The following is a 16,918-nucleotide window of genomic DNA, read 5'->3' as shown; positions in this document are numbered from 1 at the left end:
AATCATGAAGGCTGCCATTATCCTGTGTGCCGTGCTGGCACTCTCCGAGTGCATGGTCAGGTCAGTAACTTGTGTTCTTCCATTCCTTAAGTGTTGTGCCCAAAGACGCCTAATGTCTAGCAGTACGGAAAGCTGCAACAAACTACAGAAAGGCTGCTGCATGGCTCCACATTGAGACTCAGGTCTCTCTCTTTCCCAGGATCCCTCTGAACAAGGGGAAGACCGCCAGGGAGAAGCTGGAGGAGCAGGGCCTGTGGGAGGAGTACAGCAAGAAGTACCCCTACAGGCCCTTTGCCAAGTTCGGCAGCTACGCTGTGGGCAACGAGCAGATGACCAACGACGCTGACGTAAGTCAACAATCTCATCTGAACAACAGTTCACCGTTTCCAATGAATAGGAATTGCTGTTATTGAGTCTGAACAGACTGGAAACCTCACATTTGCCAGTTTCTCCCACACAGCTGGCCTACTACGGTGTGATCTCCATTGGAACCCCCCCTCAGTCCTTCAGAGTGCTTTTCGACACTGGATCCTCCTACCTCTGGGTGCCCTCTGTGTACTGCAGCAGCACTGCCTGCAGTATGTATAGAGTTCATTTAGCTATGTACTGATTCATGAAATAGTAAATCAGAAATTGTGTAAAGATGAAAATCAAACACAGTTCATAGTTATGTATGAAAGTAAGATGAAAATGTAAGATGAAAATCAAATGCATTGCTTCAATTAATCAAGAAATTGGTCTATTTTAGACCACCACAACAAATTCAACCCCAGTCATTCCTCAACCTTCAAGAATACCAGAAGATCCCTGCGGATCCAATATGGAACTGGCAGTATGACTGGATTCTTGGGTTATGACACCGTTGCTGTGAGTGTGTTGTAACTGAACAGTCAGTGCAGTTGCAAACATCCAGATTTCACTCAGATTATTCTCGTAACTCCGATTAAAAAATGTCATGTAAACTGTGTACTCCGATTGAAATCCACTTTTATGAAATCAGTAGTAGATAACCTGTCATGTAACTAAATACTCCGATTACAGTTGGAGTTCCAACCTTGTGAACCTTACATTTTTGCAGAACAGAACCTTACATTGTTGCTGCTGAAGGCTTACATAATGTCCTAATGTTTGCTTGCATCACATCCTGTCAGGACATGCTGTTATGGGAATCTCATTTTCACTTGTTCGCTTAGCATGTAAACTGATACATTCCAAATTCTGACAATACTCCGATTGGTGCTTAATCAGATTGTTTTGCGCATGCAATCGCGCTTCATGACATCTTTAAATCAGAGTTAAGAGAATAATCAGACTGAAATCTGATTGTTTGTTTGCATGTAACCGCACTGAGTGATACAAAAGAAGATACACCATATTAAAAAAATCTATCTAGCAAGAAATGAAGAAATATTTCATCCAAGAACTTCATGAAAACTACTGAGTGGTACACTACTCACAAAGTTGAAATTACCCAAACTCTCCAACCATCTAAACTCTCACAAAAGCTTCCTGTAATTTGATCTTGCTAGGTTGGAGGTATCCAGGTGCCTAACCAGATCTTTGGATTGAGCAAGACTGAGGCTCCCTTCATGGCTCACATACAGGCTGATGGCATCCTGGGCCTGGCCTACCAAAGCCTGGCTGCCTCAGGAGTTCAGCCCGTCTTCTACAACATGGTCCAGCAGGGCCTGGTGCAGAACTACTTCTCCGTTTACCTGAGCAGGTACCAACAATAAACCTCTAACAAAAACTAAAACCCTACAAGCCTGAAAAGAGCAGGGCACTCCTCGTGCTAATGGTGAGTTCCATTTCTACTCACAAGTCATTTTTTCGAGACGTTTCTCTGAATTACAGGAAGTTGCATAGGGAACTCCGACTGGTCAGCTCCTTTGAACCCCAAGTACCCAGAGTTTGAATATCCAAGATGGCTGTGCCAATTAACAGTAAATAAGACAGTAAAGTACTGTGTAATGCTATGTAAACTGGTATTGCTATATCTGGTAGCAATCGATAACAACAGATAATTGCTAACAAATGGTAGCTTTTTGTTCTTACGACTTGTTAACTAGAATACATCCAACTCGGGGTTGTACCAGATGTGACATCATTCCGAATCAGTCGCACTCACAAGACAACTGATGGTAATAATTTTAGGGTTTCAAGACTAGTTTTTAGTTAGCCATGTGGCCCCTCTTGGCATTAAACTAAGACACCCTCCCCTCCCCCAATGAAATGCTAATGTACTGGTTCCAAGGGCTATCAGATCCACAAGACAAAGGATGTTACCTTGCTATACTGTATCCATGTCATGAAATGTAAATGTATTCATGTTTGGTATCATTGTAATAGTCTCAGTACAAGGATTGTAATGATTTAATTGTAAGAATGTTTGGGACGTTCTATAAGTGATATTTCTGATGTATAGGATATCTCTCCTCATGCTGATCAGATAAGAATGGGTAGGTGTGAAGTAGGTGTGAGTAGGTGTGTCTGATGCCATCTGGAGAACCAACTACGTGGGCTTGTTTTGCCGCCAATTCTTTCTTTGTTTAACCCATACAAAAGTGACTAACTTGCATTGTTTGTTAGAAGAACAAGATGGAGAACTGAAGAAGAGTGGGAGAGGTTGATCCAACAGAGGCCATGGCCTCTGTGCCATGGCCTACATAGACCATAGACCATTTTTTACCCTCTCTGCTTGTAACAGAATAAACCTGATTCCTGAGTGTTCCTGAAGTTTGCCAGTCTAAGTTAATATTAAGTAATTATTCACCACAATTACTTTCACAACTGAAACACAGCATTTTCATCTGTTTCAGTACAGACCTGGACCTCATCTGACAGATGTTCAATCCTTTGTAAATATGTTTCCTGAAAGCAGCTGATGTTCTGACATTTACTTTTCTGCACAGAAAATCTGAGTCCGGCAGTGAGGTGATCTTCGGTGGTTATGATCCCAACCACTACACCGGCAGCATTGCCTGGATCCCCCTGTCCTCTGAGACCTACTGGCAGATCACTGTTGACAGGTACACTAATAAATGTATGGGTAATAAATATATACGTAATGCAAGCCCTGCTTACACAAAGCAGCAAGAAGTAACTTTTTAGGGGCCATGTTGTAAGCATTCAAATAAACAAGGCTCAAAGCAATTGGAATGAATTTGTAAATGATGCCATAGTATTGTTGTGTATGAGGCAGTGTGAATTAATCAGAGTTTTTTTTTATCGTAGTGTGACAGTCAATGGAGAAACTGTTGCTTGCCATAGTGGATGTCAGGCAATTGTGGACACTGGCACTTCTCTCATTGTTGGACCCACCAGTGACATTTCAAACCTGAACAATGCAGTCGGTGGTGTAAGAATAACCGAGAGCTTAAGCACTGTTCCAAGTCATTGTGTATAAATGTATAGTATAAGTATATATACTTTTTTGATCCTGTCTCTGCATTTAACCCAATCGGTGAATTAGTGAAACACAAACAGCACACAGTGAACACACCAGACATGTGGACTCGAGTCACATGACTTGGACTCGAGTCAGACTCGAGTCATGATTTTAATGACTTCAGACTTGACTTGATAAAATTCGGCATGACTTGCGACTCGACTTGGACTTGAATACTATTCACTCGAGACTTGACTCGGACTTTGCCTCTTTGACTTGTGACGACTTGACATGTCTCGAGTCAAAAACTAAATTTCCTGATCGTGGACCAGTCACCCCAGAGATGCTTTCCCTCCGCGACTAAAAAAAAATAAATAGCGGAGACAAGCGGCCAGTCCAGAGCACAGTTCAGTGCTGCCGCTACCCCCACATGCGTTACGCACTGTGTGTAGGGCACCAAGAGACAGAGAAACGACCAACATTTAGCTAATAACTAGTAGCTTTACTGCAAACTGATTTGCACTCTTGTTAGAGAACGTTTACAATGTCAAAATGCACCAACAGCATGTTACATAAAGATGATACTTTTCGAGTCCTCTCCATTAAGATCCAACTTAAACTTATGCTAGGCTACTGCATTTAATTGAGAACACATCTAAAGCACGCACGAGAGGGAGAGAAAACGAGTAGGTTCCAGCTGGCTTGTCATTGTTGATGATGATTGATATTTTCTTTTAAATATAAGAAACGTATAAAAGGAAATCATGAAGGCAACAAATACGAGATTAGGGGAAATTGCGGATTTATCCGGTTCTCACTACTGTTATAAACTATGAGATCCAGGTCACTATGACAGGCTGCACTCACTGTGATTTGGAAAGTGGACAAGAATATGAAGAGTTGTCTTTGTTTAATGGAAATGGTGAGTCTTGAAGTAGGCCTATTCAATAATTTGTTTACATAAAGCACATTGATATGCCGATTGAAACGCATTCCACTCAGCTAGCTAGGTGGCTACTGGCTACCAGGCTCATAATTCACATTTAATTGCAAACAGAAAATGTCAAGCAAGCATCATGTCATACATGCATCTATTTCCAAAGGAATGAAAGCTGTTTGTGCCAACTTAATATAATGCTTATCATTGTTAATATTGTGCTATTCATGTGGCACAAACAATGTTTGAGTTTGTGGACTAGCCATAGGAATGGAGCTGGTAAAAAAGATCATTATGAGAATGTGTGGACAGTGGCACACAATGGGCTTAAAGTGACAGTGCACCATTTACAAATGAGATAAACAGCATCACATGTGTAGTATTTCTTAAGAAATGAATACTTTAAAACAAAATTACTGTGTCATTATTATCTTTTAAATAATATAAAAGTGTTGACCTTGGCTTCCCTTATGAGTCGCTACTGGCAGACAGCCTAATAAATTGTTTGCAGGCAAATCTGTGGCCTAGCGCAGTGAAATGCCATCAGTCAAATTATTACTCATCCTTACAATGGGCTCCGAAATTTGGAAAAACAATATTTTTATTTGTCATGTAGCTATCCGTTTTGTACAGATTACTCAGGTATGCACATGTGTATATTGTATGCGCATGCATATATCGTAAAAGATTTCAAGACAGAAACATTGAACATATTTTAATCTGTATTTAAAAAAAAAATTCTGTGGATTAGATGGAAGTGTTAAAATTATGATCGATAGTCTAATAATGCCATTATTAAGTGAAGAGTACCTGATGACTTGTTCAGGACTTGAAAAAGATTGGGACTTGGACTTGGACTCGACTTGGCTTTGATGAGACTTGGACTTGGACTCGACTTGCCCTTCTCTGTATTTACTTGGGACTTGACTTGGACTTGAGTGCTAAGACTTGGGACTTACTTGTGACTTGCCAAACAGTGACTTGGTCCCACCTCTGGAACACACTGAGGTGAAGCACACACTAATCCCGGCGCAGTGAGCTGCCTGCTACAACGGCGGCGCTCGGGGAGCAGTGAGGGGTTAGGTGCCTTGCTCAAGGGCACTTCAGCCGCGGCCCACTGGTTGGGGCTCGAACCGGCAACCCTCCGGTTACAAGTCCAGAGTGCTAACCAGTGGGCCACGGCTGCCCCTATGTATATGAAGGAATAATAATAATAATAATAATAATAATAATAATAATAATAATAATAATAATAATAATAATAATAATAATGTTAAAATGGTTTATAACAATTGTCCTACAAGGCTTGCAAGCTATTGCTTTAATGTGTACATATTCATCATATTTCATGAGATTTAATTTTCACACAAGCTAAAATACTTTTTAATTTTTTGAAGTGTTATTTGTTCTGTCTGGGTTTAGTTCTATGTTCAATGTGGCAACATCAGACACATGCCTGACATTACTTTCAACATTCACGGACATGCCTTCATCCTGGCTGCATCCGCCTACGTCAGTCAGGTAAGCGATGCCTCTAGAACAGACGTAACACTGAAAATGTTCTACACTATGGCTGCTATTATTTATAAAGGGCTGTAGGAAATACTGTGGCAAGGTGAATGTTTGACATTTTCTGAATCTCATTCTCTGCAGTCCAACTATTACGGCTGCAGCACTGGATTTAGCGGAATTGGAGACAGCCTCTGGATCCTGGGCGATGTCTTTATTAGGGAGTACTACACCATCTTCAACATGGGCCAGAACTACGTTGGGCTGGCCAAGGCTGTGTGAAATGTTCCATTTGCGACAAACTGAATGTATCAATACTGCCTCATCTGAAAGAACACCTCAGCTACTAACGCCCATGTTTAGTCAACATGAGCACTGCCATACATGTAAACTGTGAGAAAACCATGTTGATTAAAACTAATTCAAGAATAACAGTGTGGTCTTACTTTGTGAAACACATAGGCCTACCGCACATCTTTGCAGTCAAGAAGACAACAGTTCTCTGTCACCCGTTTTGCTCATTTGTATTTCCTGGGCGTCCTGTTACCATAAAAATCAATGTGGATAAGACTATGTGAATACGAACAGGCAGATCGGATCTGATCACATGCAATATGTAATGTGGACGGTCAGTCAGTAAGACAGGATTCTGATATGGGAAAAAAACTGATTTGGGCTGTAGTCTGAACAAGGCTTAAAACAAGATAATTGTGTCTATTGCTCCCAAATCTCAATCACAAATCAAGTCAATCTGTTATGCATCACCTCAATAACTTAAATTAGGTCACGATGAACCATTCTTGCTTCTGCTTAACTTAATTGGCTTATTTGCCAGCAAGTTAGCCGATGAATGTGGAGAGTCAGTCCACATCATCAAGTCATGCAAAAATCCTAAGTTGCCAAAAGATCAAAGGCTCCATTATAGGTACTCAGCCTACTACCCAGGTAAATCTGAACAGTGTCACTGCTTCTAGTGCTCTATTTTATTCTAATTTATTTATTTGTTGTCTTTGACTCTGTGTCCTCTGTGTTAGTGTGTTATTGATGTCTTTACTCTGTACCCATCTCCCATGTTGTCTTTTCTTTGTGTTTCTAATTTAAACTAGATGTACCGCATAGCGGTACAAAATATGACCGCCGTTCAGTCCTGTACATCCGTTCCGCGAAAATAAATCACACTTCAATTTGTATCCATATTTTACTCCATCCCCCACTCTTGAAACTTTTGTGTATGCTTGTTTGGCATGCCTGAGTGTGTGTGTGTGCGGCTGCACAGAAAGTAGCCTACTGGTGATGAAAAGGTGAATAGATTGTAGAATAGCCAAAGAAGATGTAGCATTGTTATAAAACCTTTAAAATCTCTAAACAATCACAAGTAGGGCAGTTCATCACAGTTCATCCATTGCAACTGGATTGATGAAAGGTCACTTACACCTGTAGGCTACATTGTAATTGGGAAAAGCAAAAGGTATCAGCATAATGTTATTTATTTATTTATTTATTTATTTATTAACAAAAACATCTCTGTCAGTTCCATGCCGTTTTCAACAGCTGTCAAAAACAAAGGTCATTTTTGGATGGATGGATTTTTTGTGAATGTTTCTTCTTCTACATAATTTAGTCATTTAGTCATCTTTAGTTCATGTAATACTTTATTGTCAATGCACAAATTAAGTAACAGTAGTCTGAAACGTTATTGTTAATGCACAAATTAAGTAACAGTAGTCTGAAACGAAATGCTGTTTTAGATCTAACCAGTGGTGCACATAACTGACATGTCCAAATGGGCCTTGATGAAATGCGTCGCTAGACTGTTCATACACATTTTAACGGGCCAAAGTTGAAGAGCTGTTGTCCGTTATTGTTCGTGCAAATATACTGTAGGCTGATTCATGTTCCCTTGCATTGTGTAACTGAGGTCCATGGCTAGTCTGGCTTTCACCAGACCAAGCTCAATCTTTTAAGAAATCAAAAAATAAATAAGTATATATAAGTATATATATAAGTATATACTTTTTTGATCCCGTGAGGGAAATTTGGTCTCTGCATTTATCCCAATCTGTGAATTAGTGAAACACACTCATCACACAGTGAACACACAGTGAGGTGAAGCACACACTAATCCCGGCGCAGTGAGCTGCCTGCTACAACAGCGGCGCCCGGGGAGCAGTGAGGGGTTAGGTGCCTTGCTCAAGGGCACTTCAGCTGTGCCTGCTGGTCGGAGTTCGAACCGGCAACCCTCCGGTTACAAGTCCAAAGCGCTAACCAGTGGGCCACGGCTGCCCCAAATAGCGGGCAGATCAGGCTGGGTTCACCCAGCCTAGTCCAGGCAGCCGATATTGTTTAATTTTCCGATTGAGATATCCACGCTCTGGCTATTCTAAATGCAAAAATGCATCAGGGAGTTATGACAAAACTGTAACAAACTAGATCCTAATAGAAAGCTGTTAGCTTCCCTAAGCTACAGGCTTATAAGGTAGGCCTATTTATTACAACATAAATTGTCAATAGGCTATGCTGGCGACACAAATAAAATCTCCTTTGGAAACCAATGGCTTACGCCTTACAGTATCAAGCGGACTTAAACTGCCATATCGTGGCGAAAAGTTGTAATAAAATTCACGCAGCTCCATGAGTCAAGGAAAGCGCGAATGAAGTAGCCATTTCTAAATGGGACCCACTACACAGTAGCTTAAGGTGTGTTGCTAAAGCAGCCATAATGAAATGAAGGTGTCATTGTTTGGATACTTCACACACACATGCTTTTTAATTTCACAGACTACAACTACCAAGCAGGAATCAAAGCACATCGATTCCCCTCACACCATGCACGCACTTAAAACAAAATAAACAGGCGTCTCAGTCTCACGCATGTATAGGCAAAACTGTATCAGACCGGTGTAACGTTGGTAAATCTTCCATTGCACAGAATGATTTTGTAGCACGTGCAACAAATGACAGTCGAAAGATACATTTACAGTGCTGCTATCAATTTGCTTTAGCCTGGCGAGCCAGACCCACATTAAAATGTAGGGTCTGGGCACTCACCGTTCGCAGTGCTCAGTCTGAGGGGCGGGATAATCAGTTGTCTTTCAAATTCCCTCTGCACGCAATAGGACGCAATAGGATATTTGTTTTCAAGTAGCAGGGAATTCAAGCCAAACCGTTGCAACTCTGCCATCAATCATTATGTTAAGCCCACCAAACGACTCTATACACGATTTCAATATCCTGATTAAGTTTCGATTTCTGGAGCTCACAAGCCAACGGAGAGTTGCTAGACTAGCCCTGGCAGCAAATGTAATTTGCTGCCGCTAGGGGCGCGTCTAGATTTCTAGGCTAAATTTGGTTGGTATAACCGCATTTATAGTTTTCTACAAATGCAATCAATCAAACTGGCCTCCATCACTCAACTAACGCTAACGGTAACATTACCTAGGTCCTTATTGATATTATAAGATTAACGTACCTGCAGTAAAAACCAAGCATGTCCGATAAACATCTTCAGATTTATTTCGGCTTCAAGAAGAAATGGGAATTACATTTCATGTGAACATCGTCCTATCCTTATTAGACGTTATCTGCGGTAAACTACAGTCCTTGTAGGAAGCGTCCATTGTTTTTCCAACCCACTTTTAACTTCCAACAAAATTACGTCTCACTGCAACAATGCGCCATCTAGTGGACAAACGATTACTTATCGCCAATATTGGAAATGCAGCCATGATGATGATGATGAATATTTCTTTTTTGGCTTTCTTTTAATCCTACTGAATTTGTAATTATGTATCGGCTGTTCTAATACCGATAGTATGTGGGTGCCTGTGTGTGTGTGCATGTGTATATGTGTGCACCGCCATCTACAGGCCAATGAGTGTACAGTCACTAAATGTACACATAACCTAATTTTTTTTAGACCCCCCCATGGCTGAAATTCTACGAAACTAGGCATACCCCCAGAGAATGCCAGGTCAATCTGAACTGAAGATAGGGGCGATTAAAGCAGAATAATATTGCATTTTCATTTTTTACCGGGGGGGGGGGGGGGGGGGGGTGCAAATCACAAATGAGTGATTATGGGGCAGGTTGATGTGGGCCCTTGAGACCAACATACCATAAAAGATTCTTCATCCTCAGTGCCACAGTTCAGGTAGTTATTTAGGAAAAACTGCTTTTTTTGCAGTTCGGGGGGGGGGGGGGAACGCATGAATGGCCGAGACCCTGCAAAACTACCCCTGAGTTCCTGTAGTGGAAACCCCCCACAAGTTACAAACCTGCCAGAAAAAAATGGGACAGTGAACCTGGTCCCAACTTCAAATACAAATGCCATCCAAATGGTAGTAAGCATGTGCTCAATAATTGTTACGATTTTGAAGGGGTCCTCGGACAAACAAAATTTCTGATGCGTTTTTCACTGCATTTTTATGAAAAACTACAACCCTTTGTTCAAAAAAGGTGGGACGCTAAAGATGGGAAGCTAGGTGGGATGCTAAAGAACGCAAGGAGGAATTTTCACAACTAATTAGGTTAACTGGCACCATCACTGGGTATATAAAGGGCATCCAAGAGAGTCAGGGACTCTCAGAAGTACAGATGATTTGTGAACATCTGGGTGGTCAAACAATGAATATTACTCTTCAACATGAAATCGCAAAGAATTTGGGAAATTCTTATCTATAGTACATAACATTAGTCTGGAAAGCAGCCCAAATTTAACTCCGCCCATTAAATTTGAGGTCAGGCAATTCAGTCTAGACTGGTTACATTGATAACTCATACTATGCTCGAGCCAGAACGATAGAGAAAGGAGTGGCAACACTCCCATAAGAGATCGTGGAAAAAGATGGCAGCACTCTTCCATGCCAGTTTCCGGAAAATGAGTGTTTTGGAACTGAAAAACACTGGGTCAGTAGTCAATGAGTTACTAGATTATGCCCTCCAGCATCAAGACATGCATCCCATCATACATCATAGAATCGAGTATGACTATGTCAGGCTAACATAATATCATTAGACAAAGAGACTCCAGAAATCATTGTAAAAAAGGCTGAAAAAATATTGATCTTTGGGACCAGAGATAGCACTATATTACAAACAGACCAGTTTCTGTAAATTAATGAATGATTGTGGGCTAAGGACAACTTCTGATAACCATTGTCTATGACCAAAGTTTAATGCTCCATCCACAATGCTGGATAAAACTTAACCATGCACGGGGCTGAACTTAACTGGGGGGGGCTGGGTGGAACTGTGGCCATTAATGGGTGCCCAGGTTGTCAATCAGTCAGGCAATCAGTTATTCTTATTATTACACTCATCTTTAACAGAATAATTACAACTCCTCTCCTCTGAAACCCTCCCTCTCTGTGTTCCAGCTTCTCTCCTCCTGGCCCAACAGCAAGCCAACCTTACACATATGGACACACACATACATCCTCACACACTCACTACCCCTTACCCCCCCACCCACACCCCCATCCCAACACCACCTCATTCACACTCTCAGAGCTAGTGTGTACCATCCGCACACCCCCATCAATTTCATCAATTTCATCCCTGATAATCATATCTGTAATCATCCAGGACGCAAATCATCCTTAGCCTTTCTGTTATTAATGTTATGTTGTGTTAATAAGCCATGTCAATGTGATGTCTTGTTAAGTTACAGTATGTGTTTGTGTAATGTACATCTGTTTGTCTAATGTAGTATTCTTGTGCATGTCATTGTAGTGTTGCATTGTCTGTAATGTCAATGGTGTTTGCAATAAAAAAATAAAAAAAACTTAACCATGCACCCTAAAACCCTATTTAGACATGATCCATGAAATGCCACCGTTTTATCTGGGCCCAAGCTCATTTAAGACGGACTGAGGCAAAATGAAAAACTGTCAAGTTACACCAATAACTTTTTTAAAAATTATTTTTGGAAATTATAGACTTTAAAGAGGAGAGGGACCATCCAACTTGTTTTTAGTACACAGAAAGCATGTATGATGGTACAGGGATGCACTGGGGCAGCTTTCACATTAGGAAAGGCTTAATTAATGTTGAACGATGTACAAGTTTTGAGTAACATCTGCTGCCATTCAGACAATGTCTTTTTCCGGGGAAGACCTTGAATATTTTAGGAAAACTATGCCAAATTGCATTCTGCGTGAATTACAACATGGCTCCATATTAGAACAGTCCAGGTGCTAAAATGGCGCCTATACCTGCAGTCCGGACCTGCCTTCCTTTCCTGATAAGTTTTATCTCTGTTCTTAATTCGTAACTAATAACATTTCCGTTATTTGTTTGCCATTGGCTTTTGTTTGAGTTCAAAGAGATTGCAAAATATTATCATGGACAGATTAATTCTTGATAACTTTTATAAGTCGAGTAGAACTGATTTCTTAGATTGACTTACACTTGAATGGAGAGTCTTATTGTTTTTGCACTTTTTTGCATATGAAAAACCTACTCTCTTATTACTCTGTATGCACTTTGTACAGTTTTGTAAAAATAGGATGATTCCTTAAATTAATTAATATCTCTAATATTTCTCATTTTTAGACCTATATTTTGTCCACAAACTCTGTTATGTCCAAAAGCTCTTCAGAGGTCTTAACAAAAAGCTCACAACACAAATTAAATGTAAATGTAAATCAGGTTTATAGGCCAAGTATACTTGCGTATACAAGGAATTTGGTCTCCACATTTATCCCATCCGTTAATTAGTGAAACACAAAGAGCACACAGTGAACACAATGAGGTGAAGCACACACTAACCCGGAGCAGTGAGCTGCCTTGCTACAGCGGCACTCGGGGAGCAATGAGGGGTTAGGTGCCTTGCTCAAGTGCACTTCAGAAATGAGAGCAGTGCTCAACCATTCCCCCACCCACATTTTTCCTACCGGTTTGGGGATTGAAACGGCAACCCTTTGGTTCCAAGCCCGAAACCCTAACCAGTAGGCCACGGCTGCCCCCCTTAAACTTTAACTTAAATGTTGTAAATAACATTTGGTAATCACTTTGAACAGTCAAACAAAAGCAATTCAGTGGCAAACAAACAATGGAAACTCATAATGGCAGACTAATATCATGAGAGGAAAGAATAGTGACATCAGCTGTTGTGTTTGGTCAAGCTAACTAAATTGAACAAAATTGAACTAAAACACTGCAAATGACAGTTTGCAAATAACAGTTTGCACCAATAAGAGCTTGAAGGCATGGAACAGGATGTCTTCTGCCAATTGTATTGTGTCTGATGGCAATCTCACGCTGCATTCTCTGGCCCAGACCAGAGAACTATACAGTGCATAGCCTGTGTAGCCAGTGTGTTCTCCTGACGTTGACCATCTACAATCAAAATTAATTTGAAGAAAAAAAATATCTGAATGAAACAATTCTGTACACTTCAATCATACTGTTACACTTACTGTTCAATAAATAATTTATCAATGACTCTAAAAATGAGGACTTATCTTCCACTGAAGAGTAACAATAAAGTTTTAACATCAAGTATTTTATGTGAGTTTAAGTAAATCGCTGACATTGTCAAACGACACATTATGTTCCATTTGCTATCAGACACATGATACGAGTTATCAGATTGATTAAAAAAGCAAACTGAACTGGGGGGTTCGCACATATAAAAAGGGACAGGTTCTACCGATGCTTCACTCAGCTCCCGGTGAAGGTTTTGAGCAGAACAACAATCATGAAGGCTGCCATTATCCTGTGTGCCGTGCTGGCACTCTCCGAGTGCATGGTCAGGTCAGTAACTTTGTTCTTCCATTCCTTAAGTTTTGTGCCCAAAGACGCCTAATGTCTAGCAGTACGGAAAGCTGCAACAAACTACAGAAAGGCTGCTGCATGGCTCCACATTGAGACTCAGGTCTCTCTCTTTCCCAGGATCCCTTTGAACAAGGGGAAGACCGCCAGGGAGAAGCTGGAGGAGCAGGGCCTGTGGGAGGAGTACAGCAAGAAGTACCCCTACATGCCCTTTGCCAAGTTCGGCAGCTACGCTGTGGGCAACGAGCAGATGACCAACGACGCTGACGTAAGCCAACAATCTCATCTGAACAACAGTTCACCGTTTCCAATGAGTAGGAATTGCTGTTATTGGGTCTGAACAGACTGGAAACCTCACATTTGCCAGTTTCTCCCACACAGCTGGCCTACTACGGTGTGATCTTCAGAGTGATTTTCGACACTGGCTCTTCTAACCTTTGGGTGCCCTCTGTGTACTGCAGCAGCACTGCCTGCAGTATGTATAGAGTTCATTTAGCTATGTACTGATTCATGAAATAGTAAATCAGAAATTGTGTAAAGATGAAAATCAAACACAGTTCATAGTTAACCATCAACAACAAGCATGGTAATGACATATTTCAATTCACCAAATAACTGTTATCTTTTAGACAACCACCAGAAATTCAACCCCAGCCAGTCCTCTACCTACAGGAGTACTAGAAGATCCCTGCAGATCCAATATGGAACTGGCAGCATGACTGGGATCCTGGGATTAGACACCGTTGCTGTGAGTGTTGTTAAAAATGAGTACCGGTACATAGAAGTGACTAAACAGTATACAAAAGAACATACAGTGGAGAGTTTGATAACTAATCTGTTACCATGTTGTTAGTCGCTTTGGTTAAAAATGCGTCAGCCAAATGTAATGTAATGTAATGTAATGTAGTGTAACTAATGAGTGGGAAACTACTCACAAAGTTGAAATTACCCAAACTCTCCAGTCATCTAAAACATCACAAAAGCTTCCTGTAATTTGTCCTTGCTAGGTTGGCGGTATCCAGGTACCCAACCAGATCTTTGGATTGAGCAAGACTGAGGCTCCCTTCATGGCTCACATGCAGGCTGATGGCATCCTGGGCCTGGCCTACCAAAGCCTGGCTGCCTCCGGAGCTCAGCCCGTCTTCAACAACATGGTCCAGCAGGGCCTGGTGCAGAACTACTTCTCCGTTTACCTGAGCAGGTAAATACCTGCAGTTATACCAACAATAAATCTCTGATCAAAGCTAAAACCCTATAAGTCTGAAAACAGCAGGGCACTCCTTGTGCTAATCATCGGTTTCAGTACAGAACCTTTGGCAGTGCGTTTCCTGCAACCAGAGGTGATTGACAGTTTGAGGAGGTAGTTCTCAGTGAAGATGCTGAAAGTTGGAAAGAGAGTTACTACTGAGATGAATGGTTAACACAAAATCTATTTTTCTGTTCAGACATCTGTCTAGGAATTTGAACGCACCCCACCCCACTTGATGTTCTGACATTTACTTTTCTGCACGGCAACTCAGAGTCTGGGAGTGAGGTGATCTTCGGTGGTTATGATCCCAGCCACTACACCGGCAGCGTTGCCTGGATTCCCCTGTCCTCTGAGACCTACTGGCAGATCACTGTTGACAGGTACAGTGATACATGTATGGATAATATATAAAATAAATATATATGTAATGAAATAAATATTTACACAAAGCACCGAGAAGTATTTTTCAGGTAGCCAACATGTTGAAAGAGTTTACATAAACGAGGCTCAAAGTAATTGGAATTACTTTGTAAATGATATTATAATATTGGTGTGTATGAGGCAGTGTGAATTAATCCATTTTTGTTATCATAGTGTGACCATCAATGGAGAAACTGTTGCTTGCAATGGTGGATGTCAGGCAATTGTGGACACTGGCACTTCTCTGATCGCTGGACCCACCAGTGACATTTCAAACATAAATAACGCGGTCGGTGGTGTAAGTATAACCGAGAGCTTGAGCACTGTTACAAGTTATTGTTTTTAAATGTGTACAACGGAATAATAATAATAAAAAACTGTTAAAACGCTTTATATTGCTAGTATGCATAGCCTACGTATTCATCATATTCAACATTCAACAAGATTCCACTAACTTTTCATTTTCACCAAACCGAAAATCGCTACTGTATATACTTCTGTCTGGTCACAGGCCTCTGTTCAATGTGGCAACATCGGAAACATGCCTGACATTACTTTCAACATTCACGGACATGCCTTCACCCTGCCTGCATCTGCCTACGTCCGTCAGGTAAGACATGCCTTTAGAACAGACATAATACTAAAAACGTTCTACACTATGGCTGCTAGAATTTATAAAGGGCTGTAGGAAATACTGTGGCAAGGTGAATGTTTGACATTTTTTGAATCTCATTCTCTGCAGTCCAACTATTACGGCTGTAGCACTGGATTTAGCGGAGGTGGAGACAGCCTCTGGATCCTGGGCGATGTCTTCATTAGGGAGTACTACACCATCTTCAACATGGGCCAGAACTACGTTGGGCTGGCCAAGGCTGTGTGAAAATTTTCCATTTGCGACAAACTGAATGTATCAATACTGCCTCATCTGAAAGAACACCTCAGCTACTAACGTCCATGTTTAGTCAACATGAGCACTACCGTACATGTAAATTGTGAGAAAACCATGTTGATTAAAAGTAATAAAAAGCATGTCAGTTTAGTCTTACTTAGTGATACACATACCACACATCTTTGCAGTCAAGTGGTCAACTGTTGCTTGCTTCGAGCAGTGGTTCAGTGGCTGTCAAAGTGGGGTACGGGGACCCCTGGTGGTCTACGAAATATTTTGCTTTGAATAAGGATGTGCTTTATCGTTGAAAAATGCATATCCATTGTGATGTGATAATCTAAATGTAATGATCTAGATAAGGACCCTTTTCACCAATTGTGAGAAAGAGGCTTTGCAACCCCCAACTCACATTTAAGGGATGGGAGTGTCCAGAAAACTCCAGTGGTTGAAGGGTTGGCAGACAACAAATAGCTCTCGAGTTTTAAGTGATAAAGGTGCAATATATGAAATAACAAACAAACAAAAATATGGGTGAAACTGTCAATCTACCTGCCACGTTGGCGGGAAGCCAATAAGACAACACAACACTGAGCAAGGAGATGCACTGTTGGGATTGCCGTATGTAGCCTATGGCTCGGAGAAAGCGAGATCAAACCCATTTGCAGGGGTGGGTAGTAGCCTAACACGTTACAAGTAACGCACGTGAGTAAAGTAGCCTATTTTTTTCGAGGAACGGCAACTTTCCTTTTCCAA

At 41.1% G+C, this 16,918-nt stretch overlaps 3 protein-coding genes across 3 annotated transcripts in view; 2 read left to right on the top strand and 1 right to left on the bottom strand.

Annotated features, from left to right (window-relative positions):
- Nucleotides 1–16,918, bottom strand: part of cplane1 (ciliogenesis and planar polarity effector 1) — a 75,628-nt gene that overhangs the window by 31,350 nt on the left and 27,360 nt on the right.
- Nucleotides 5–6,220, top strand: LOC121698369 (pepsin A-like). The gene is made up of 9 exons (XM_042080401.1): nt 5–60; nt 200–347; nt 461–578; nt 749–867; nt 1,530–1,723; nt 2,913–3,029; nt 3,235–3,358; nt 5,748–5,846; nt 5,979–6,220. The coding sequence occupies exons 1-9, from the start codon at nt 5–7 to the stop codon at nt 6,114–6,116; spliced, it is 1,113 nt and encodes a 370-aa protein (XP_041936335.1). The 3' UTR covers nt 6,117–6,220.
- LOC121698370 (pepsin A-like) lies at nt 13,534–16,156 on the top strand. Its single transcript, XM_042080402.1, has 9 exons — nt 13,534–13,589; nt 13,728–13,875; nt 13,989–14,082; nt 14,237–14,355; nt 14,615–14,808; nt 15,123–15,236; nt 15,451–15,601; nt 15,788–15,886; nt 16,019–16,156. Exons 1-9 carry the CDS (start codon nt 13,534–13,536, stop codon nt 16,154–16,156), a joined length of 1,113 nt encoding a protein of 370 aa, XP_041936336.1.

Source organism: Alosa sapidissima, chromosome 23 (genome assembly GCF_018492685.1).
Source record: "Alosa sapidissima isolate fAloSap1 chromosome 23, fAloSap1.pri, whole genome shotgun sequence".
Lineage (NCBI taxonomy): Eukaryota > Metazoa > Chordata > Actinopteri > Clupeiformes > Clupeidae > Alosa > Alosa sapidissima.
The sequence above is the reverse complement of the archived record's forward strand: the minus strand, read 5'-3'. Positions and strand labels throughout refer to the sequence as shown.

Bases quoted from the DNA above. Each gene is read 5' to 3' on its own strand.
- LOC121698369 (XM_042080401.1), top strand. From the start codon at position 5: ATGAAGGCTGCCATTATCCTGTGTGCCGTGCTGGCACTCTCCGAGTGC. The intron at 61-199 runs GTCAGTAACTTG...TCTCTTTCCCAG, and splicing joins CTCTCCGAGTGCATGGTCAG to GATCCCTCTGAACAAGGGGA. The intron at 579-748 runs GTATGTATAGAG...GGTCTATTTTAG, and splicing joins CTGCAGCAGCACTGCCTGCA to ACCACCACAACAAATTCAAC.
- LOC121698370 (XM_042080402.1), top strand. From the start codon at position 13,534: ATGAAGGCTGCCATTATCCTGTGTGCCGTGCTGGCACTCTCCGAGTGC. The intron at 14,809-15,122 runs GTAAATACCTGC...TCTGCACGGCAA, and splicing joins TTCTCCGTTTACCTGAGCAG to CTCAGAGTCTGGGAGTGAGG. The intron at 15,237-15,450 runs GTACAGTGATAC...TTGTTATCATAG, and splicing joins TGGCAGATCACTGTTGACAG to TGTGACCATCAATGGAGAAA.